The 24,620-nt window shown below is 49.6% G+C and overlaps 1 protein-coding gene across 5 annotated transcripts in view; it reads right to left on the reverse strand.

The window, feature by feature from the left end:
* MVB12B (multivesicular body subunit 12B) overlaps positions 1-23,481 on the reverse strand; it is a 153,908-nt gene extending 130,427 nt beyond the window's left edge. Inside the window, exons 1-3 of one of the 5 annotated variants that reach the window (XM_054584369.1) lie at positions 23,006-23,026; positions 19,771-19,831; positions 10,539-10,661 (exon numbers count right to left, since the gene is read on the reverse strand). In XM_054584369.1, coding sequence (XP_054440344.1) covers positions 10,539-10,649 — 111 coding nt within the window. In that variant the 5' untranslated portion in view covers positions 10,650-10,661; positions 19,771-19,831; positions 23,006-23,026. Of the gene's footprint in view, positions 1-10,538; positions 10,662-16,155; positions 16,318-19,770; positions 19,832-20,858; positions 20,891-22,966; positions 23,027-23,300 lie in introns of those variants that run through there. The other 4 variants (XM_054584368.1, XM_054584366.1, XM_054584367.1 and 1 more) reach the window with 4 other exon arrangements.
* Positions 23,482-24,620: the final 1,139 nt, after the last annotated feature.

Below are 24,620 nucleotides of genomic sequence, written 5' to 3' on the forward strand. Positions count from 1 at the left end.
AGTGAAGAGATGGTTTTCCTGCCGGAGCAATGTCAGAAGATCCTGCTAAAATAAAATGTTTAAATAAGATCCAGAGACTCATAATACAATAGGTACCCACAATTCCCAGGTTCCAATCAAAACCCACTCATCAGAGAAAAGCACCAAGAAACAGAGAGGTCACCAACTGAATAGAAAGAAGACCATCTACAGAGCCAAGGTCAGGATGACAGAGATGTTAGAATTATCGGGGGGGTGGGGGCGGGAAGACGACAAAGCTTTACAGCAGCCGCCACGAAAATGCTTCCCTGAGCAATTATGAACATGCTTGAAACACAACAAAGTCTCAACACATAGAAAGGCTCAGCAAATAAACAGAAAATATAAAGAAGAACCAAATTGAAATTTTAGAAATGAAAAATACAGTAACTGAAATAAACTTAATGGATGGACTCGGCAGCAGAATGGAAAAGAGAGAAGAAAGAATCAGTGAACTGGGATATGGAATGGAAATGACCTAATGTGAACGACAGAGAGAAAATAGACTGAACAAAAAATGAACAGAGCCTCAGGGAACTGTGGACTATAACAAAAGATCTAAGACTCCTTTCATCAGAGTTCCAGGAGAGGAGGAACAGGGTGAGGCTGAAAAGTACCTGAAGAAATAATGGCTCAAAAGTCCCTAAATTTAACAACAGATATAAATCTACTAAGTCAAGAAGGTAAGCAAACCTCAGACTTGATAAATCCAAATAAATCCACACCAGGACACATCATAATCAAACTCCTGAAAAAAGAGGACAAAGAAAAATTTTTGAAGAATTGAGAATGGAGCAACACTTCACTCATAGGGAACAACAATTCGAATGATGGCGGATTTCTCATTAGAAATCACACTGGCCAGAAGGAAATAACACAACATTTTTCAAGTGCGAAAAGAACTGTCAGCCCAGAATCCTATATTCAGTGAAATATCCTTCAGAAATGAACAGGAAATAAAGACATTCTCAGACAGAGGAAAACTAGGAGAATTTGTCACCAGCAGACATACTCAAAAAGAACTGCTAAGAAGTTCTCCAAACAAGAAAGAAATGATTTTAAAAAAAAAAGGCACTTTGAAACATCAGGAAGGCAGAAAAAACCTGTTATATAAAAATAGGAGTAAATAGACTTCTCCTTTTGAATTTTCTAAATTATGTTTTGCGGTAGAAGCAAAAATTATAATACTGACATGGAAATATTTAAGACAATTATATTATAAATGCGGGAGGGTAAAGGGACATAAAAGAGTGAGGGCTCTACACTTCACTTTAACCAGTAAAATGAGGTTACCAGAAACACACATGTGTGCCCACGCCCACACAACATAATACCTAAAACAACCACTAAAAATGCTACACAAAGAAATATACTAAAAAAACACTTAGACTTAAAAAGCCAAAATGAAATCCTAGCAAATCTTCAGGTAACCCACAGGGAGACCAGAAAAAGAATATAGGAAAAAAAACAATTAAAAAAAAATCACAGAATAAACAAAATAAATAATAAAATGGCATATTTAAATCTCAAAATATCAATAATTACATTAAATATAAATGATCTAAGTACAATAATTAGAAAATACAGATTTGCAAAGTAGATTTAAAAACATGATCTAACTATGTGCTGTGTACAAGAAACTTATTTCCAGTATGATGGTATAAACAGTTGAAAGCAAAAGTGTGGAAAAAGACACATCATGAAAACATTAACCCAAAGGAAGCAGGTGTAGCTATACTGATACCGGATAAAACAGACTTCAGAGCTAAGATAATTATAAGACAAAAAGTGACATTAAATAATGATAAAATGGTCAATACACCAAAAAGACATAGCAATTCTAAGTGTGTACGGACCAGACAACAGTGCTGAAAAACATTTGAAGCAAAAACTGATAACCTGAAAGAAACAAAAGTTAATTCCAAAATTACTGTTGGAAACATCACCATGCTAAAACTGATAGAATAACTAAACAGAAAATCAGCAAGGATACAGAAGAACACAGCAACACTAGCAACCAAGGGGATCTAATCTATATTTTTTAAAAATCCCACTCAATAACAGCTGAGTACACAGTCTTTCAAGCGACCATGGAACATATGCCAAAACAGGCCATTTCATGGACTATAAAACAAACCTCAACAAATTTTTAAAAATTGAAATCATATAGAGTGTGTTTTCCAATCACAATGGAATCAAACTGGAAAACAATAACAGAAAGATTGCTGGAAAATCTCTAAATGCTTAGAAACTAAACCCAATTCTAAATAACCCATGGCTCAAAGAAGCCTAAAGAAAAATTAAAAATACATTACACAGAATGAAGATGAAGATAAAACATTAAAACTTGTGGGGTATAGCAAAAGTAATGCTAACAAAGATATTTACAGTACTAAATGTATACATTAGAAATGAGGGAAAGTCTCAAATCAATAATCTAAGATCCTACCTCAATAAACCAGAAAAAGAGCAAAATAAACCCAAAACCAGCAGAAGGAAGTAAATAATAAAGGTAAAACAGAAATCAATGAAATGAAAGCAGAAAAACCAAAAAAAAAAAAAAAATCAATGAAACAAATGGTTAATAAAACTGAGAAATTTCTAGAAAGACTGAGAAAGAAAAAAAGAGAGAAGACACAAATGATCAGTGTCAGAAGCAGAGAATATTATAGACTATGCAGACATCAAAGGAATAATAAGGGAATGCTACAAATAATTCTACACATAAATTTGGAACTTTTAGTCCAACCCTTTCCTTGAGTTCAAAGGAGGGAAGAGGCCTGGTGTTTAAACCAACTACCAATGACCAATCATTTAATCAACCACGCCTATGTAACGAAGCCTCCTAAAACCCCCAAATGGATGGCGTTTGGAGAGCTTCCAGGGTGGAGATCTAGGGACAGTGGCATGCTGGGACAGAGACCTGGCAGCTCTGTGCCCTTTCCACACACTTTGCCCTGAGCATGTCTTCCATCTGGCTGTTTCTGAGTTATATTCTTTTATAATAAACCAGTGATAAAGTAAGTAAAAGGCTTCTGTGAGTTCTATGGGCCACTCAAATTAATCAAACCTGAGAAGGGGGTCTTCGGAATTCCTGATCTATAGCCAGTCAATCAGAAGCACAGGTGACAAGTTGTCATCTGAAGTGGGATGGCGGTCGTTTTATGGGTCTGAGCCTTTAATCTGTGGAATCTGATGCTGTCTCCAGAGAGACGGTATCAGAATTGTTGAACTGTAATACGTCTGCAATGTGTTGGTGGGGGAGCCGCTGCCATATTGGAATTGGGTCAAGTACCCCTTTTAAATATGAATTACCATCTAAATGCAGCAAAATTTTTTTATAGCTATAGACAAGATTATTCTAAAATTTATATGGAAAGACACACATGAACCTGGGTAGCTAAAATAACTTCTATGAAGAAGAAAAAAGTGGGAGGTACCATTCTACCCAATTTCAAGCCTTATTGTGTAGCGGCAGTAATCAACACCGGGCGGTGATGGCAGAAGGCTAGACACACAGAATGGAACTGAGCAGAGAGCCACCCAAACGTGCCCAATTGATTTTTTATAATGGTTCAAAAGCGATTCAGAAGGAAGGATTGCCTTTTCAATAAATGGTACTGAGCAGCTGTTCATCCATGGGGGAGAAGAGAACCCTGACCTAAGTTCACACCTTATATAAAACTAAATCAAAATGTACCAGACTCCAATGTTAAATGTAAAAACTATCAAACTTGTAAAAAAAAAAAAAAACGGGAGAGAATTTTCAGGATCTAGGAGCAGAATTAGATATGACACCAAAAACATGACTGATAAATGGAGAAATTGACAATTGGACTTCACGAAAATTTTAAACTTTGGCTCTGTAAAGGACCCTGTTAAGATATAAAGACACATACAGACTAGGAAAAAAAAAATTGCAAATCACAAAATCAACGAAACACTCATACCTAAATACACAAAAAAATTAAAACTCAACAGTAAAAAAACAAAAAATTCAATTAGAAAATGAGTAAGACATGATGCGACATTTTATTGAAGATATAGAGATGGCAAATGAGCACATGAAGAGATGTTAAACATCATTAGCCACTCGAGTAATACAAATTAAAACCAAATGAGTTATCACTGTGCATCTACCAGAATGGCTAAAACAAAAATGCTGACAATAACAAATGCTGCAAAGGATGTGGAGAAACTGGATCATTCATACATTACTGGTGGAAACACAAAATTTTATAGCCACACAGGGAAGTAGTTGGACATTTTCATTAAAAAACTACACATGCATCTACCATATGACCAGCAATTGTACTCCTGGACATCTATCCCTGGGGGAATGAAAACTCAGGTTAACACGAAAACCTGTTCATGAGTACTGATAGCAGCTTTATTCATGACAGCACCAAATGAAACCACCAAGATGTCCTTCAGTGGGTACGTGGTTAAACACATCGTGGTACAGGCTTATCACTGAACACTGATCAGCAATAAAAAGGAACAAACTATTGATATTCGCCAGATGAATCTCCAGAGAACAATGCTGAGTTTCTGAAAAAAACCAGTCCCAAAAGGTTACATGCTGTATATATGATTCCATTTCTATAACATTTCTGAAATGACAAAATTATAGAAATGGAGAACAAATTAGTTGTTGTCAGCGGTTAAAAAGGAGTGAGGTAATCCCTGGAGACAGTAAAAATCTCTCCTATGAGCACTTTTGAATATAAAGCCACCAACTCTGAGTCTCTATCTCCATTCGCCTCCTTGCGTTGGGCTCCTTCCGAGGGGGACAGTCTCTCGCGGCCCTAAACCGCCCCAGGGCCAGGTGTCTGACTGCTGGAGACCACCGCCACAGCCCACCACCAACATTAATTAAACCGGGTAGCCCCAAGTCGGCTCCCCTGCCTCACCTGCAGAATCCACGGCACAGGCTCCCGCCCGCTCTCCCCAGTCCCCGCCGCCTCCCGCCCAACCCCAGAGCGCCCCCGCGCGGCCCTGCCTGGAGTGGGGTGCCCCGCCCCTGGCATCCCTGACGGCAAACTATCTTTTCAGTGGCAGTTGTGTCCTGACCTGCCGGCCTCGCCATACCTCAATAAAAATAAAATCCCACGTGCTTTTAAAACCAGAAATGCTTCCGGGATCAGACGAGATCAGGTGCGTTCAGGGTGATGTGTCCAGAGACAGAACCGAAGGGGTATAGGATAGAGGGTGGGAGATGCAGGCGGGTGGGTGGGGCAGGGAAAGGTGGAGGCTGGAAAATGGAGACAACTGTACTTGAACAATAAAAAATACATACATACATACGTACATGAAAATAAAAACAGAAATGCTCCGTATCGTCACTGTGTGTCCATACCTAAGCTGTGATATTGTACTAGAGTTTGCAAGTTGATACACTGGGGGGCAATGGGTGAAAAAGTAAACAGGTTCTCTCCATATTACTTCCTAAAACTCCCTGTGAGTTCTACAGTGATCTCAAAATAGAAAATTTTACTGAAAAAAGAAATGAAAGGAAAATTACAGCAGGTCCCTCACCTTTTCCATGAATCCAACCAACTGAGGCTTCATTGTTAGAAGCTTTTCTCAATAATGAACAGGAAGTTTCAGTGAACAGGAGGAAATACCAGAAGGCTGCATTGTTCCCCAGAGGTGCTCTCCACTTCCCAAACGAACCAACTACGGAGTAAGTCGTTATGGCAGTCTTTGCGTTGAAACCCAAATTCCTGGTTGGCAGGGGAGGAAAGCCAAGCAGGAGGCAACTTGAGCCGCTCTTCCTGATCGAATCGCCGCAGCGACAGCCAGCGTTTGCCTCCCGCCTGCCTCCTGGGTGCCAGGTCCCGTGCTAAGCCCAAGTGGCCCGCGGGCACCCTCTCTGGGGCACTCCGCGCTCGAGGTCGGGGCTCTGCTGGCAAAGAGGGGCGGGCAGGGAGAAGCAAGACTTACACAAAGGCTGGTCATAAAACTGCTTTCTGTGTTTTCAAGTAAATCTCAGTTTAATGTATTTTCTAACAAAACTAAAGGGAAGAACACCTGGTACCTTTTATCAAAACAAGCTCCCCTTCTGAAAATAAACCAGTGTGTGAGGCCGGAGTTAGTCTGCGGTTATTTCTGAACTGGGAGGCGGCCCTGGACAGCAGAGCTGGGAGGAGAGGTAGAGGCAGAGCTTTGGGAGGCGCTGGGCTGCCCTTGTCCTCTGGCCATGAGGGTGGTCTCCCTGCCCTGCTCACCCCCTCCCCCAACTTCCTGGAGATCCAAGTGACAGCTGTGATCATATGATTTTGCCCCCCATTTTCCATTTGTTATCTACTCTATTTTTAAAAATAAGACCTCGTTTCCATCTTTGCATGCTTTTCATGTGATCTTTAAAATATGTTGATCATTATTTAAAAATACCAGCTTGCTTGAATCTACATATAGGTGTGTGGTTTTTTTTTTTTCTTTTACTACTTTGGTGGGTAAAATCTAGGACCTCACTTGCAGGTTTAGGATTTTAAAGATATCCCTCTCTGTGTCCTCTGGCCCAGAGAGGGGCAATCTCTCCTGGTACCCCCGGAGCCTTCCCCTGCGACAGTTCAAGCATTTGAAACTTCCAATTATTTAGAAACCCCCAAATACATTTAGGGCCTATATAAATGATTCAGGTCCAACAGTCTTTAAGAAACATCCTGTGTCTAATCAGTTTCAGGAATAAACAGGAGTGTTGAGAGACAGGGAGAGGAGGGCCAAGAGAGAGTAGGAAGGAAGAAATGAGAGAGGACACCCCCCCGGGGTGACTGGTCCCCGTGCGCCAGAAGCTCAGGCAGCGGTCAGAGGTCATTGGGAGCCGAGCTGGCTTCCCAGCGCGCAGCTACAGGAAGGAGAGCTAAACAAACACGACTTCCTGGCTTCTCTGTGGCCTCCGATGCTGAGTTGCCTGCCACCTCAGGGGCTTTGCTTCATCAGTCCAGCCGCTCCCTCCCATATAGTCAGCCTCCCGCCCCCCCCCCCCGCCACTGGCTCCTTCCCATCAGCCACTAAACACGCTCAACGCTTTCCACCTTTAAACAAAGGAAAAAGGACCTGTGATCCCATGTCATCTTCTAGATACCACTCCCCTCGCTCCTCTCTCTTCAAAGGCCACCTGCACGGCCTCCCATCGTCACCCCCATGTCTACTGGGCTCTTCAAGTCCACTCCGATCTTGCCTCTGAGCCCACAACGAGTTCACAGCCACCTCCACCTTTCAGTCTCATTTCACTTACCCTTTAGGCGACTTGAAACATAAAGGACCATCCCTTCTTCTAGAAATACTCTTTCCTTCAGTTTCTTAGTAATTTTCCACCTACCTCTCTGGACGCTTGGCCCTGGTCCCTTCTGAGTGCCTTCTTCACGCCCATCCTTAGTCAGTGATATTCCAGGGGACTCTGACATGGAGTCTGACGTGACACCTCGTCTCGCCCGGTTCTACACCTTCTCCCTGGACCATGTCAGTCTTACCATGGTCCCTGCCATGTGAGGACGATACCCAGACCTCTCCCTAGACCTCTGACCTAGGGCCGCTTGATATCTTCACCTAGACATCTCACAAACACCTCACACTGGGCATGTCAAAACTGAGCCAACTGCGCTGTCCCACCCCCACCCACCCGGTTGCCTGTGATCCTGTCTCGACTGGAATATCTTAGACGCTGCAACATCCAGAGTGACTTGGAAATCACAGGGTAATTCTGTGCAGAGGGGTTTTAGAACAACTGCCTCTGTGGCATTACGAATCACTGACAAGTCACCATCCACATGTGACAAAAGAGCAGGTACTACCTTCAGCGAACACTAGGCATCTATGGCAGTCATTATACCAAGTACTGTGGTGTCACAGGGGTGCATGAGACCCATCCACCTGTCGGGAGGGCGTACTGCCACCAGCCACGCCAAGGCCGGAGACTGTGGCCGGGAAACAGAAAGGGGCGGCCGTTTCAGAGAGGACCGCAGACATCGGGACCATAAACGGAGAAGTTTCGCCAATGATCCTCAGCCCCTGGCCTAAGACGCTGCCCCTGACCTGGAGAGAAGTCACAAAATTAAATTTTTACAAACAGACACGTGGCATCTTTTACTTTGAGCAGCAACAGGGCCTCTGCTCACTTGGAAGGGGCTGCGCTGGCCAGAATCAGCCGTCCACCTGGTGCCTTCCTCTCGGGGCTGTGCATAGTGCTCACTGTGCCTGTGCAGGTGGACGGATCACTCCTACAGCGGCTGCAGCAGGGAGGGGTCTCGCCACCGTCCGAGCGCGGCATCCTCGGCCACGGCAGCCCGGGCTGAGCACCTCTGCGGCCGAGCCGCCATGGAACTCCTTCCATTTCAGTTTGGTGATGACTCCAGATAAAAGAACCGGGGAGTTCTTCTCCCCACCTCACCCCCCATCGCCCTTGAGCTCAGGGGCGGACCCCTGGGGAACCAGATTCTTATCTAGGAGAGCCCAGCGGTCAGTACGATGAGACGTCTCCAGCTCCCTCCCCGGAAGGGCTTCGGAGGGGGCCCGGCCTCGCTCCATCCCGGCGCAAAGGCTGGGTAATTGCCAGGCTGACCCCTGCAGCCTCTTGCCCTGCTCACCTTTCGCTATAATGCACAGCACGGCATAATCATGAAATGTGCTTATTAATTTTACTCATTTGACACTGCGCTCTTCTGCCCTGAGCGAGACGTTAGGAGAAAATGATAGGGATAGATTCTGCTCCTGTCAGACCTGCCAAGACTTTCGGGAAACCAGGCTATCAAAGGCCATCTGCCGCCCACTAGCCAAGCATTCGAGATGACCCCAACGGAACAAGCCGAAGTAAAAGACACAGATCCAAAAGCGCACAGCACAAAGACGTGAGGCCCAGGCCTGGTGTGTGCCCCCCGCAAGAGCCCCCCAGGCCAGCAACGCAAGGGCCAGTCCTCGCAGAGACGGGGAGCGCGGTGCGCCCCGCCCCGTGCACAGGCAGTGCCGCTTTGTATCCAATTCGTCAAAAGGCACTTTGGCCTCTCAAATCGGTAACACTTTTATTAGCTTCCCCAAGAGTTTTATGGCACAAAGCCATACCTAATGATTCTATTTTATAGCAAGTTATACATTCAAGCAGTACTTTGAAGTCAGGCAGCAGGTAAGACTCAAATCTTTGTCAAAAAAGATTCCCTCGTTCTTTCACTTTTAAAATGTTTATAAGCTTTCAAACAGTTGGGAAACTGACGTGCAGCATTTTAACAGGCCTCTCCCTCCTCCGGCGGGACCCACGCTGGCTGACCTGATACACCGGGCACTTCTCTCAACCGGGGGCTGGGTTTGCCCACACCACCCCCTCAGCCTGGGGACATTTGGCAACTTCTGGACATATTTTTTTGGTTGTCCAACTTAGGCGGTTGGTGCCATTGGCATCTAGTAGGTAGAGGCCGGGGATGCTGCTAAACACCCTGTGACCACAGGAGAGCCCCATAGCACACGATTATCTGTTTATCGGACCCAAAACGTCAGTAGTGCCAAGGCTGAGAAGCACTGCCCTGGGGCTCCTTCTGGGCCAGGCCTTGCACCGCCGCCCCCCCCCCCACCCCCACCCCCACCCCCCACCACACCCAGGACACCAAACACTAATCCAGTCGCCCTGGCAGGTTCTCGGAGCTGGCTACTAGGGCTCTCATTCTTCTATGCCTGTGTATTCTTGGTGCACGCTTGCAATGAACAAGAATAAAACACGGCCATAAACAAAATGAGGACAGTGGAAACAAGACCACTGCAGAATCTCCAAACATTGTACTAAACCCTCCTCATGTCACTCTGCTTTTTTTTTTAAACTCCACCCAAATCGGAATTTATCTACTGAAACGAGGTAAGCAACTGCGGCCATGAGTCGCCCTGAACACCACAGAGGTTTGCGGAGGAGCGAGGCAGGGGCCCTGCTAAGCTGTGGCAGTGCGGCCGGTCAGAGCACTGGGCTTGGGGGGGTCCGGCGCTGACTCCCCACCCCCAGGGGCGGGGAGGGGCTTCCCAGAGCTTAGGTTCTCCTCATCAGCAAAGTAGAGATAAAGCTATTTGCCCTCCCAGCGTGATCGTGAGAGCTAAATAAGTTCCTGGGTAGGAAACGGCTATGTGAACTGTAAAGAGCTGTGCAGCTGCATAGCAATACATTTATCACATTTATACACATGGGATAATCGGTGACAAACACTAAGGGTCTCTCAGACTCCTGAATCCTTCTCATGAAATGTCACAACTGGAAGTGACTGGAAATCACCTAACCCAACTCCCGAATTTTACAGAAGGTGACAATGAGCATCGCAGGGGTCCAACACCTGGGCCCTGGGCACAGCCCCGACGGGCTCAGGTCTCCCATCTCCCAGTCCAGGACACGCCCCACGCCTGCCCAACCGGGGTCTTTCCTTCCCTGCTTAAGTTCCTAGAGGGAAGAAGCATATCTTACACACAAGGTTCAGAGGGTCTTGAACACAGGAAGTAAATATCTGTGGAATCCGTGAACAAAGGTACAAAGCAGTACCCTGACTTACTACATCATAGCCTGTCGGGGCTCGGTTCCGAGAAGCCACCACCCCCACTCCCGTGATGGGGTCCATTGACGTCTCTGGCAAGGCTTCCGAAAGGTCTTTGACTTCAGGCATGGTGGATTGGTCCTGGTTCCGAAAAGGAAAAAGAAAGCACAAAATTCAAACTGAGCATTTAACGTGAACAATGCAAAGTGTCAAACAGATAGAACCAGACTCTCGGCGAATACCCTGAGCTCAGCTCCATGTGCCTGAACTGGCTAAGGGAGCCCTGACCTCACTTGACTCTCCTCAGATCGAGATTTCAAACCACGGCTGGCCCTCAGGTGTCTCGAGTCAGCTTTGAATGCTGAGCTAACACAGTTCATGAGGGCTTGTCCCTTCTCTGGGTAGGTCATTTTAACTCAAGCCCAAAGCAATCATTCTCAAATCTCCCATCCAGCTGCCCGACTTCTGCACAGATACCTGTCGCTCCTCTGAGGGTAAATTAGACGTGGCTAAGCCTAACCCGCCTTGCGATTCTCTCCCTGATGCTATTTCCTTATGGGGGGTGAGGGGCGACTTCCAAACCCATGGTCTCCATCACAACCAAGGCTGGACTGCTTGGCAGGCAGAGCTCTGCGACAAGCACAGGGAAGAACGCCTTCCGGACACGGAGACGAGGAGACGGTGTTCTGCCCGGGCTCCGAGGCTTTAAGCAAGTAAGGTGTCACATCACCAACAGTTGCAGGGGCGCCGGGAGAACTAAGAGTCATGTGAAGAAGGGGCCTGGAGACCCAACAAAACGCAGATGAGGCTCGGGGGGGGGCTGTCTGGGGCAAACAGATCCGCTGTCACTGACTAGAAAAGTGGTAGGCACCCCGTCCCCTGTTCCACTCCCCCACCCCCAAGCCAAGAGAATTGGCAGGTCCCTTCGTTGTGTTTAATCTCACAGGTCGTGGGCATTTACTCAAAGCTAAACACGAACAATGACCATAATTCTTGCTGGGCACTTTGGGAGAAGGGGCGGGAAACAGAATTATTATTCTGCTGCTCACGGCCTCTTGATGTGACCAGAGGAGACAAGCAGTATATAGAGAGCACTGGGTCTGGGCGGCTCGAGTGGCAGCGCACCAGAAAGCAAATAAAGGTAACACCTTATGTAAATGGCTTTTGGTACTTTTAAAAGGACAAGCCTTGGAAAGGAGCAAGTTAAATTCCACCTCCTTCTGCAGCAATTAAATTCCACAGGCTGTAGGTCTGCCAGATCTCTCAAGGCTGGTTACTGCTTCTAAAGCCAACCAAACACCCTGCCTAACTGGGCAGGCAAGGCGAACAGTCTTAGTTCTCAGCCCAGAATCAGAAAACGCAGAGGCTATTAAAAATGACGGTGCCTCCTAAACAGGAACAGCCAAAACGCTACATGCAAGTCACCCGTGTAATCAGCATTCCCTGGACCCCACCAAAGGCTCCAGAAACAGACTTAATGCAATGGAGCCAAGACTCCAAATCAGGCGCTTCTTAGCCTGACAGCAGCCGCTCTCTCTGCACCTGTTTATGACAAAAGCCAAAGTAAGTGTTGCCTTACTTAATTCTGCTGAAAATAAGCTTCTGGAAGCCCAGGGCAGTGCCCAGGATACCACGTTGCATCACTGCATCATCTCCTATTTCAAATTATTTCATTTACCAAGTAGGTGTATCTGCCTAAAGCACTGGGTTTAGTGCTTCTTGCACACAGTGGGCATAAAGGAAACATTTAACGAATGAACACCCATGAACACCCATGCCCACACCCAATAAAGAAGGTTTAGAATTAAATATCAGCACCCACCCAATCCAAAGCAAACACTGATCAAAAAGTATCTTTACTAGGAAAATCTTCTTGGTAACATAACAATAACAATGCTGCAGTTTGCAAAATATGGGTACCTGCTGTTGGTTACCAAAATGCTTTGCAATTAACAACTCATTAACAGAATGTATGAATTCTGCCCGAGCTGAAATATCATGCTGTGAATTTAATAAAGAACATGCGAGGTAAGTTTTTTTTTTCTTTTATTAAGACAGCACTGCCTCTACTATCTAAGAGAGAGGGAGGGGGAGGTAAGCGTGGAAATAACTAAGAAATATTTTATTTGCTGATAGATTCACGTCCTTGGGTTACAATATCCTCCACGAGGCACTGATGACAATGGCTCTCTTTTGCTCTCAAGCACGCTCTCAAGTGCAGTAGGAGAAATTTGCTCTGAAAGCAAGGATGTTGCTCCCAGAATGCACCAGACAAGCAGCCCAGCAGCAGGTTCCAAGATGGCTGCAGGCTGCTTCCAGCCCAGGCAGACAAAGGACTGGCGGCCTGTACCCTCACACGCTCGCATCGCGGCCCAGCCTGCAGGCTGGGAGGATGCTCTGAGCAGAGCAGTACACAGAGCATCTCGCATGCCTTCTTCTTTCCTTTCCCCCCAGTTGCTGTACCCTGGGGATCAAGGCAGCCTTTGTGAAATACAGACAAATGACTCCTCGCTGCACGGGGCTGAGGCCAGCGCGGCGGTGGAGGAAGCACCACCACCAGCAAAGGAAGCTTTTAATGAGAAACGCCCAAGATATCCATGGCAGAGGCAATCGCTCAAAGCAGCTTGCCCTGAATTACATATTTTCTGACTGCAAATTACTTTTAACAGCGTCTCTACCGTCAGTTCAATTGACCTTCCTAACAAAAGGCCATTTATTAACTAGCACTCCACGTTTCCCGGGCTGTGCGGAGCCTCGAGCCAGGAGGGATGGCACCGCCTCCGAGTGCTCAGCTGCCCAGGGTCACAGGCCAGCCTCTGCAAGGGGGAGAAGAGGCCATTAACGCTGGCCTGCAGAGCAAGTCTGCCGGGGAGGGGAGAAGAGCGGGGCCAGGGTGTTTAAAACCAACATTAACCTGTCTGGCGAGAGGGGATGCTGGTCTAAAACATGAAATTCCAAGGCCTACTTGCAACAACTCCTGGTTTCACCCTCAGCCGCTCCGCACCAGCATCCACCTCTATCTCAAAACTCTGACTCTGCACAAACACACTAACACACCTCTGAGGCATTGGTACAGAGCTTTACAATTCTCAAAAAGCTTTCTCAGGCGCTAGACGGTGTGCCTCCGTTGGTAGGGGCACCATCCTGTAGACCAAAAGGTCGCGCATTCAATTCCTGGTCAGGGCACATACCCAGGGTTGTGGGTTTGTTCCCCGGGCAGCATGCGTAAAAGAAAGCAACCAACTGATGTTTCTTTCTAACACTGATGTTGCTCTCTCTCACTCTCCCCCTTCCTCTGTCTCTAAAAAGCAATGGGAAAAAAATGTCCTCTGGTGAAGATTAAAAAAAAAAATTTTTTTTTAAAGCTTTCTCAGGCTCTGTCTCAATCAACGCTCACACTAACCTGGGTGGTGCCTGGGTTGTATTATCCCTATGTTAGAGGGGGAAAAAAAATACCGAGTCCTGGAGTTCTCAGACACCATGCAGCTGGCAGACAAATAGGACCTCTGGTCCTCCTTCCCCAGTCTGGCCTGCTTCCCACGACACTGTGCAGAGACAGGCCAACATCCCATCCGATATCCGATTGAGAGAGCAGTCTCAACACTAATTATGTTTAAAATGCCAAAGCTTTTCTTTCTCTCGCCATAGCCCAATAAGTTAAGCAAGGGGAAGAAAAGTACAGAAAGATAAAAGTAACATGGGATTAATTTCCCTCACACCTCCGTTTCAAGATTCAACATTTCCCTCATAAATAATTTACAACAATAAAAATGAGCTAAGGCCATGTTTGTGTAGGACGGAGGTAAATTTAGGCCTAATGAGGGAGAGCCGAGCACTGCACGGGAGGGAACAGGTTGATGCATGGCGCGTGTGAGCCCATCGACAGCACACAGGGGCTCCATTACCAACGGCACGTCGTCACCGGGCCAACCAGGAGGGGCGAGCGGTTTGCAAAACTTCTACCACAGTCACCGTCGCTGCGCCTCTATAGTGAAAACCAGAAGTTGACCCGGTATTTTAGATGACAAGATAACAGATGTTGAGATTACTCAGAACCATAGGGTGGGGCCGACTGAAACTAAGTGGGTTCTCAGCAAATGCCAGGTAAGGAATGAAGGTGGTGGCAGCTCCTGGGAGTCTGTCTGCTCTTGGGTGTGGGGAGGGTGCAGTGACCTTGAGCTTGTTCTCCTAATTGAACCTCGGAGGTCGTCTGGTCCCAATTCCCATCTCAATCTCTAGCCCCAGTGCCCGGCAGCTTCTGCTAGATCATTTGCAGGTCTGGGGGCTGCAGAGCCTGGCTATGGTCAGCTGTTTCTGTGTGCGCCCTGGGGGGATTCCTTTACAAGGTGGGAGTTGTGTGCGTGCACATGAGCGCTTGCACATGCGTGTGACTGTGCGTGCAATTTGGGGCAAGGTGTATTTTCCCAGTCAGCAGGATTGTTCCCATGTTACGATGGATGGATGCTATGCGACCACGCCGGGTGGAAGAAAGCCGCTTCCTGCTTCTGCCTGCACTGCTGCAGTGCCTGGGGGCGGCCCCAGCTCCCAGCACTGCGGCACCTGGCCCACGCTGTCATCCCAGGTTCACGGAGACATGAACTTTAACTATAAAGCCCCTTCATATAGAGAGCACACTGCTCCCTTGTAGCTGATCAAAGAATTACTACAACAGTTTGCTTAATCCCTAAAAGTCAGCAGTGCTGGGCTTAACTGATGCTGAGCATTGTTTCAGAATCAAAGGCGTGCCTCCCGGCCCCAGTCTGGGAGAAAACTAAGCTACTGTATCACAGTTGAAAACTCAGGGGAACTTTGATATCATCTCTGTTTAATTTCCCCAGCCCCGTGAGCCTGGGGTTTATCTCATTTTATCAACTCCTATACTGAAATCAAAACCCAACTAACAGAGCTCAGACCTCTCTCCACTGAGGCCCCTTCAGCAGGGGTGAGGTGCAGGCTGATGAGTTTAAAGATGGGGGGGAAGCAACAACTGTAGGGGGTTGGGGGGTGCCGCCTTCAAAGGAGGCACAGCAGGAACCCCAACTCAACGCGGCCCCCCTGCCGGCTAGAAGCCAGCACTGCCCACCAGGGCTGAAGGAATGACTCTCACACAACTTTTAAGCAAAGTAATTTCAAAGTATTGGGGGAGGGGCTGGTGAAACTGGGCTGCTGTCATTGAAATGACAAAAGCAGTGGGTTAATTAAATCCCCACAGAAGGATGAAATTGCCATCAGCTTGTTTAAAATCCAAAGTCAGAGCACGAAAGACATAAAGTGTCTGCACTCAGCTCCCAGTTTGCAAGGCTGGGGAGAAGCAGTGGATAAATATCTCACTCTCTGGGGGGACTGGCTGAAGAGCAGGGTCTCCACTGAGAATGGCCGTCCCCTGGTATAAGATGCTGCCGTGGCTAACAGCCCGGCTTCTTTCTCGGTGGTGGCGGAGGTCTTCCGGAATCCATGCCCTACCCTGATGCCCCATGATTATTGGCACCTTTCTGCCAACAAAACTTAAAAAGCAGGGGACAGAAGGCCACTGTCCCATCCCCACAGGAGGGGGCCCGTAGCCAGGCCCCACCAACGCACACTACAGCCCAAGAGACACACACGCCGGGCCACCCCCCGCGCCGCCGAGACCTACCTCCTCAGGAGACCGAGAGCTGAGGCCAGGGGCCGTGCAGCACCCAGGCGGACGGCTGGCCGGCTCTCGGGGGACAGTGCGCAGGCTGAGAGGCATCACTGTGGACCTCAGGATAGCATCCTGGCGCCTCCTGCACTTTGGTCTGGACCACTTATCTAGTGACCAGCCGGGGGCCAAATCACTCTGTCCAATGCTGTTGAGCGTGGACCAGTGGCAATAGGCCATGGGCTACCGGGATGGCTGCTAAGATAGTGAGAAACGAAAGCAAATATTTTTCCAAGCATACCTAGATGACAAAGAATTTTCCAGCTCAGGAGCTAACAATGGCAAACACTTCCTTTTCCCCAGTAAAGGTCTGTTGCTTCTAACAGAAGAATCTGGTGCATAAACGCATCCACTCCATCTGATCTATGATTACATTTATATTAACCATTAAATTACCAAATGAATTTCCCATAAACCATGTGAGGCGGGCCTAGGGTTCAGGCTGCTGAAGCCCGGTAAAGTGCAATGCTAGATCCCGGAATTCGCTCTCCAAAAATAAATCCAGGATCAAGTTCCGCAGCACTGCAACCGCCCAAGTCCTGCCCCTCGCAAGCCTGACTCTGCAAAACCAGGGCTCCCGGCATTCTCCAGGACATGGGGGGGCCCTGCACCCACGTGCCCGCAATTACTGTCAACAAGGGTCATCCCTGCCCACTCCCTTCAGGTCTTGGTGCCATACTGTCCCCTGGAGAGAAGGAAGAAGGACGACCCCAACAGAAGGCAGATGCCCTACAAATGAAACCATCCCAGGAGGCCCCAAGAGCAATGCTTTCTTGATGTTCAGTGACAGAGATGAGCCACACCCTTGCCCTAAGAGCCACAGTGTCTGCAGAGAAAAAAAAAATGCCAATGTCATCTCAACACTGGACAAAGGGGCCCCCTGGCCAGACTCGCCAGAGACTTCCAGAACACCTCCACAGCCCAGAGTTTCCTCCCGAGACTCAGGTGTGTATCTAGTGTCTCTCATCACCAGCACATCCCATTAACACCTCAAAAGGGGGCTGACCTTGCCATCCTCCTTCTGAAGCATCTCCCACATTCCCAGGGCCTAACAGGGCCTGGCACAGAGCGGTCAGTCCACAAACACTCAGGGAGAGCCTCTGTGCTAGGCATGGAGGGAGGCTATGCACCAGTGAGGATGTAAAATCCAAGGCTCCGGAGCAGGAGCTCCCAAACTCCAGCAGGAACGAGAGTCATCTGGAGAGCTGGTTAAAACAGAGATTCTTGAACCCACCCCCAGAGACGCTGATTCAATGGGTCTAGGATGGAGCCTGAGAGGCTGCATTTCTAACAAGCTCCGGTGAGGCTCCAACAGCTGGTCCGCAGTGCAGACTTTGACTACAAGGCAGCCGTTACTCATTAGATGTTTGATGACTGACTGAGTGAGCGAGCAAATGAACGGAAAGAACCTGAAGGTGATCCTCCATGAGGGACAGCCTCAGAATAAGTCCCCCAGTCTCCTCTCCCTGTCTGCAGCACAGGTCACCTAGTTCCTTCCCTATGACACTCACCCCACCCTCCCAGATCTGGGTCACGTCTTCCATTCTCTCCAAAACTTCCTCAACGGCCCAGCCAGGCAGGGAGGTGCTGTCCCTGAGAATCCTGACTTTGTCTGAGGACACGGTCTGACTACATACATGTGCACACACAGCCTTACCTTTCGGGTCAGAGCACACTTTCCCTAGAAGGACATAAGTTACCCAAAGGTGGTATGTCTGCCAGTGCCTGGTTCCCAGGGGCACTCAATAAAGGACTATCAATAGATGGGTGGAAGGATGAATGCATGAAGCTCCTGTCATCCTCTCAAAATTGCCCATGTTTCATTGGATCAGGGAGGGCCCGTAACGCAGCCCCGCCGAGGACAAGCAGCACAGCTGGGTGGCGCTCTGCAGAGGAGCGGAGGCAGCCCGCAGCACTCGGGCAGAGTGCTGGGTGGGCCCCGGGGCCTGCAGGTGGACAGGGCCGGCAGGGGCCGCGCGGCTCTCGGGCTGGCTGCACAGAAGCCTCGCCTGAGGAGGTGAGGAGTCCATACGAACCATAGCTGCCCATTCCAACCCCCGGGTTCCGATTTAACTGGCCTCGGGCTGAGACGGGAAAGTGCTACCGTGCAGGATGATGCATAACAAACAGGACACGGCCACCACTCGTGGAACTCAGAGGCTAGAGGAAATATCCCGAAAGTAAAGGACTACAAATGAGGGGACTCTTCCTTCTGCTGGTGAGTCACTGAGACTGAGCGAAGAGCTGCCCCTGGAGCTGGCCTCCCTGAAAGACGGGGGTGCAGAGCAGAGCAGGGAGGGTGGCGCTGGCGGAAGACATGGCATCAACGGCGGTGTGCACAGCGCGGACGGTGGGGAGAACTGCAAGGAGCAGAGGGGCTCTGAGACAAGCTTGTGAAATGTTTAAACACAAGCAAATCACCAAAAGAGTCGCACTTCTCTGCTCTTTCTAAGGTCTAAGCAAGGACATAGGTCTACAGGAAGGGGTGCCCCACTGGTCGGAGGGGAGAGGGATTCCCACATCTTCCGTTCACAGTTCCTCTCCTGTAACCGAATGCTTCTCAAACGAACGCCACTTCCCGCAGACCCCAGGGGGACTCCTTGGGCCATCGGCTCAGCGCGGGGTTGGGGGGACGGTAAGTCAGAGGAAAGGCAAGCCTGCAGCCTGCAGGCATCGGAGTCCGAGGGACCCGAGCCCGAGTGCCAGCCCTGACACTGACTACAGCTGCGTGACCGGAATGGGGCCTACGTTTCCGCCCCTGTAACACTGGGATAAGACAGAACGCTGTTCTCTCTAAAGGGTTATAATGTATCTAAAGAACTTGTTGAACCTGCTTCAAAAGCCATAATCCACAGAGTGAAAAAGACAACCTACGGCATGGGAGAAAGTATTTGCAAAGGATAGGCAGTATCTGAGAAGGGATTAAAACCCAGATGTACTAAGAACTCCTATAACTCAACAACAAAAGAAACTGAAATGATTCAACGAAAAAAATGGGCAAAGGACTTGACCAAACATTTCTCCAAAGATGACATACAAATGGCCAACCAGCACATGAAAGAAAGGACGTCATTAGGGAGATGCAACCTGAGACCACAGCGAGATGACAACTCATCCCCTTCACGATGGCTACTATCCAAAAACGAAAAGTAAGTGTTGGCAAGGATGTGGGCACAGTGGAACCCTGGGACCCGCTTGGTGAAAATGAAAATGCAGCCATTATGGAAACCAGGATGGTGATTCCTCAAAAAACTTAAAATAGAATTTCTATATGATCTGGCAATTACACTGGGTACATATCCGAACGAACTGCAAACTGTGTCTCGAAGACATATTTGTACACCCACGTTCACAGTGGCATTATTCACAATAGCCAAAAGGTGGAAGCAACCCAAGTGTCCATAAATGAATGGATAAGCAAAGTGCGGCACATCCATACAATGGAGTATTATTCGGTCTTAAAAAGGAAGGAAATCCTGGCACATAATTCAGTATGAAACACCCTTAAGACATTATGTAAGGTGAAATAAACCAGTCACGAAAGGTCAAGTACTGCATGATTGCACTTACATGAGGTACCCAGAGCAGTCGAATTCATAGAGAGGAAAAGTAGAATGGTAGTTGCCAGGGACTGGGGGAGGAGAAAGCAAGAGTTATTTAAACAGCACAGAGTTTCAGTTTCTTGAGACGACAAAGCCCTGCAGATGAGCTGCACAACATGAGTGCACTGAAAGCCACTGCTCTGTACAGTTAAAAAAGACGAAAATGGTAAATTTTATGGTATGCGTATTTTACAACTGTTTTTTTTAAAAAGCATCTACCGTGGTGGTTCTCATATTTCAATAAGCATCCGTACAATCCAAGATTTGTTTTAAACGTGCAGATTTGGGGCCCTTTCCTCAGATATTCTGGGTTTGAGGTCCTGGCATCTGCATTTTCAGAAACATCCTGGGGATGTTTGACTCACTGAGTACATATTCATTTCTATGTCTCTCCTACAGGATCAGGGGATATTCTTTTGAACACTTTGCTTTGCTGATTAAGTATCCATTTTTTAAAAATCTGCGTGCGCGCATGCATGCGTGTGTGTGTATGTGTGTGTGTAGAGCAACCTCATGTTGTTGACTCTAGCCACAGGCTCAACTAGATGGCCATCTAGTCCTCAGGGAAGTATGAGCTACAAAGCTCCAATATGGAGGTCCTGGGCTCCAGACCCACGGGCCTCTCACATTTCAGCCTGGACAAGCTCTGCATCTCGCCAGAAGTGTGTCAAGTAAACCAAACACATGCCCATAGGATGTCCCCAGCAAGGAGGTGATGTCAAGCGCACCCCGCAGTGCCTCCGCCTCCCAAGCAGCTAGGGAGAGGAGACCCCACACAGGCAACCCCATCGCAGACAGCGCAGACGATGCAGGGAAACCGCCATTCCCAAGGGCAGCCCAGCAAGCCGAAGACCTGGGAGAGCCAGGGAGGGCCTCTGAGTGAGCAAGAACAGCCTGGGGGAGAGGCGGCTTTGCTCAGGGAACCCGGGCCTCCCCTCCCACAACCTAACAAGCAAAGGAGACTGCTCACCCAACCGCAGCCCACTAAGTACAGTGTTCTCAGCCCACCACATCCAGCCATGTAGTCATTTGTTATCTTCATCATCATAATAGCACCTTTGACATTTCCCATGGTGACTCCAACGCCATCATTACTTTCCAGTGTGGCAAGGATGTCGCTCTTTAGGCATGAGGCGTGGAGCACTTCTGACCTGCTAGGGCAGGGGGGCCCAGGGCACCTGGATTCGGATGCCCCCAGAAGCAGATCTGCTGTGAAACTGACAGAGATTAACTTTCAGCCCCCACCCCACCCCTTCCAAGGCCCTGAGAAGGGATCCAGGAATGTGTTTGAACATTCAGTCTTGTGAAATGTACTAAAGTAAGATACTCTCATATTTCTTTTTCTTACAGCCACTCCACCACACACATATTGTCTAAATAGCAGGCCCACAAAACTGGGGCCTGTCCCTGAATCCCACTTAAACTTAGTGAGGACCCCATCATCCACGATGTCACACGTATTCACATACACTAGCTCATTCAGCCTTACAGGGTACGATTTATCCTTAAGCCACTTTGACGAATAAGGAAATAGGGATTCAGAAAGTTTCCATGAGGTTCTATGACTTGTGTAGGGTGATCTGAGTTCCAGGAGGTAGATTGGGACTCAAATCCAAGCCCCTAAATTCAAGCCTCTAAATTTTTACTCTAGCATCCCTTCCTAGTTACCCCGGAGAAGAGTTAAATAATAACCACAAACAGAAAAGCACTCTATAAAAAGGAAAAAAGGAAGCTCCTCTTCTGATTAATCAGTTAACAAACCCTTCATAATAACCAGTCACTTTTACTGACCAATTTGCCCTGTGGCAGGCACGGAACTAAGCACTTCTCTTGCAATATTTCATTTAATTCTCACCATAATTCTCTGAGATAGAGATTCCCATTAGCCTCACTCTACAGGTGAGGCACCTGAGGCTCAGAAAAGTTCATCGATTTGCCTGAGAACACACAGGGAGTAGGAAATCCAAGGCTTAAGATGAGGGCTAATTCTAGAACCCTTGTGTTTAATACACCACGGTGCACTATTCCAGCTGTAGTGGGGAAAGCCCACCAGCCGGATGGCGGCGGGGCAGGGAAAATGCCTTCAGCACAGATCAGGAGTGTGGCCAAAAATGCTGGAAGGAAGGACTGAACACTGTGCATTGCAGAAGATGATTCTAGGTTCAAATGAACCAGCGATTGCCATGTCTACTGCTTCCCATGGGCCTGGGTGCCGGGCCCCAGCAGATGCCCTCTCTCCGGGGCCCCATCTAAATACTCTGTGTATGGCACAGTAATATCCCCAAGTACCCTGCACAACTTTCAGAGAGCAAGAAAGGTGTCACCCATCTCCTGTAACTAACCTTCCGAGTGCACTGAGTTTTTCAGTTAGTCTAGGCATCCACGGAGCTGATCTCCTAACTTTTCTAAGGCTTTTCTGGTGCAGCTGATAAGATTTTCCTGCCCCGTTAAAATGAGATGAGATCCAGCCAGCTGTCGAGACGTGTACAATGAGATTATATTGAGGAGGAACCACCAGAGACAAAGGCCGCTAAAGAGGCATGGCCTGCTGTCTGCTTTTGTGGCAGAAATCTGAGGGGGCGCTGCTTGGGTGGGGGCAGGGAGCAGAGAGGGGGCAACAGGCATTTGCCTTTTGCCCTGGTGTGGCCTTCCTCTGCGCCTTGCTGAAAAGGCAGCCGAAGAGCAGGGAACAGAAGACTCACATTTTTAATGGTGAGAAAGGCTGATAATTTAGGAAGAGTTACGTGTTGGTAACAAAGAGGACAAAGATGCTCATGGGTCTGCCTGGGCCTGTCTCTGGGGTTCTGATGTCCCCTGGCGCTAGGCCACAGCTCTTGTCCCAATCCCTACCCTTGAGCCTCACTTGAGCTGGAGTCCCTGTGGGGTGCTCATCAACACACCCACCATCCTTCCAGGATGAGTATCCTGGGTCTCAGGTGCCCAGGCCAGGTGCCTCATCTTGCAGACAGGTGCCCTAGCTACTGGGTTTCCTCTCAGCTGCGCCCGGGTCACAGATGAGGCCACACCCCAGAGGATGCCCGAGGCTCAGGTGCACTCTGGGCTGCACCCACGTGATTACGGAGAGCTGGACCCCAGGCCAAGCCGGTCAAACGTCTGTCCAAAGTCTATGCCCAGGCGGCCTGGGCACAGGTGAGCCGCCTCACCTCTCACACAGGCGGAGGGGGCTCTCTGCGGGCCCTCACCTGTCCCGGCCCTGGGGGCGCTGCTTGCACTCGGGTCCCCGAGCTCCGTACCTCCTGCCCGCTGCAAGGCCAAGCTGGGATGGGAAGCCGCGGCGCGCAGGGCCGGGCAGAGGCCGTTGGGCCTGTCCCCGCCGCGGGCCGGGCACGGAGCCCGCAGGCCTCAGAGCGCTCGGCTCCGCCCGTCCGCCCGCCCCTCGGCCCGGGGCCTGAGCCCGCCCGCCCGCCCGCCCGCCGGGGCAGCAGGGCCGGCCCGGCCGAGCCTCCGCGGCGCCCGGCCCGCACGGCCTCACTTAACTGTTCCCCGCTGGGGCGGCGGCGGCTGCGGCGGCTGCGGCGGCGGCGGGTCCCGGCTCCGTCTCACGCAGAAGCAGCTTCTCATCGCCCGGGCGGCGCGGGAGGGGCCGGGCCCGGGGCCCAGGCGGCGGGGCCGGCGCCGCAGCTCGAGCGCGAGCCTCACCGGGAGCGGCGGCGGCGGCGGGGGCGGGGCGCGGCCTGGCGGCGGCGGCGACAACAGCAGCGGCGCTCCCGACGCGGGCCGGGCTCCGGGCCTCCTGGCTCTGGCGCTGGCTCCGGGGGTGGCAGCCGGCGCCCCAGGCTGGCTCGGGCGGGAGGATGGAGCGGGAACCCTGGGACCCCCGGCGTCCGGAGCCCGCGCCGCCGCCGCCTAACCCTAACCTGCCTCCCCCGCCAACCCCGGCCTCACCCACGGCCGCGCCGCCAACCCGGGCCTCAGGGAGCCTGCAGGCAGCCCCAGTGCAGCCTCAGACCCCCGGGAGCCCCGGGCCTTTTGGAGCCTGGGACACCAGTATCCCCTCCCCCAAGTTGGTCTCTTCCAGGGACCAGCAGCCCACTCAGTTCCCCTAGGCCTCACTGCATCCTTGACCAGTCATAGCGCACTGCCTCAGATGCCTAGAAGCCCCCAGGCCTCTTGGAGCCTTGGCTAACCGTTACACACGCCTACACACGCCTCTTGCAGGGACACTGGCCGACCCAGCCCTTCTAGGCTTTCCTGAAGCCCAGGCCAATTCTTCTGCTCATCTCACTCCAGTTCAGGGGGCCCCACTGCCCCACTTAACCCAACACAAGCTTAGTCAGACCCCAAACCCACTGTTAGTCCCAGGCCTCTCAAACTGACCCCAATCTCCTAGCAAATTCCCATTTCCCCATATGCTGCGCCACAGAGGTCTCGAGCGAAAATTATGGGGCCCACCCCAGGGAAGCAGCTAGAGGGAGAGGTTTAAGCAGAGATGCTACCCTACAGCACTCAGGGAAAGGCACACGCCAAACATGTGCTGCACAGCCCCAGCAAGGCACCCCCGAGCAGGGGCCAGCATTCTGTTTGAAAGGATTCTGGTCAGAAGGCTGGAGCATTTGGAGCTGAGAACCATGCAGGAGTGATGTGCATCAATTTGCTAATGCATCAAGTCTCATTTTCACACATTCTAGGCATTTCCAAAATAGCTGTCTGATCCTTAAAAAAAAAAAAAAAAAAAAAAAAAAAAGGGTGCCAAGCAGAACTGGCTGCTGAAGAAAAGGTCCTGTGGGAAAGCTGTGCAAGTGTGTCCATTCCAAGTACATGTGTCACCCAAATGCCGCTGGTTCAGAAGGTCTCACA

The sequence above is a fragment of the Pteronotus mesoamericanus genome, unplaced genomic scaffold (assembly GCF_021234165.1).
Source record: "Pteronotus mesoamericanus isolate MK-2021 breed Mesoamerican mustached bat unplaced genomic scaffold, CSHL_Meso_final contig_78, whole genome shotgun sequence".
Taxonomy (NCBI): Eukaryota; Metazoa; Chordata; class Mammalia; order Chiroptera; family Mormoopidae; genus Pteronotus; species Pteronotus mesoamericanus.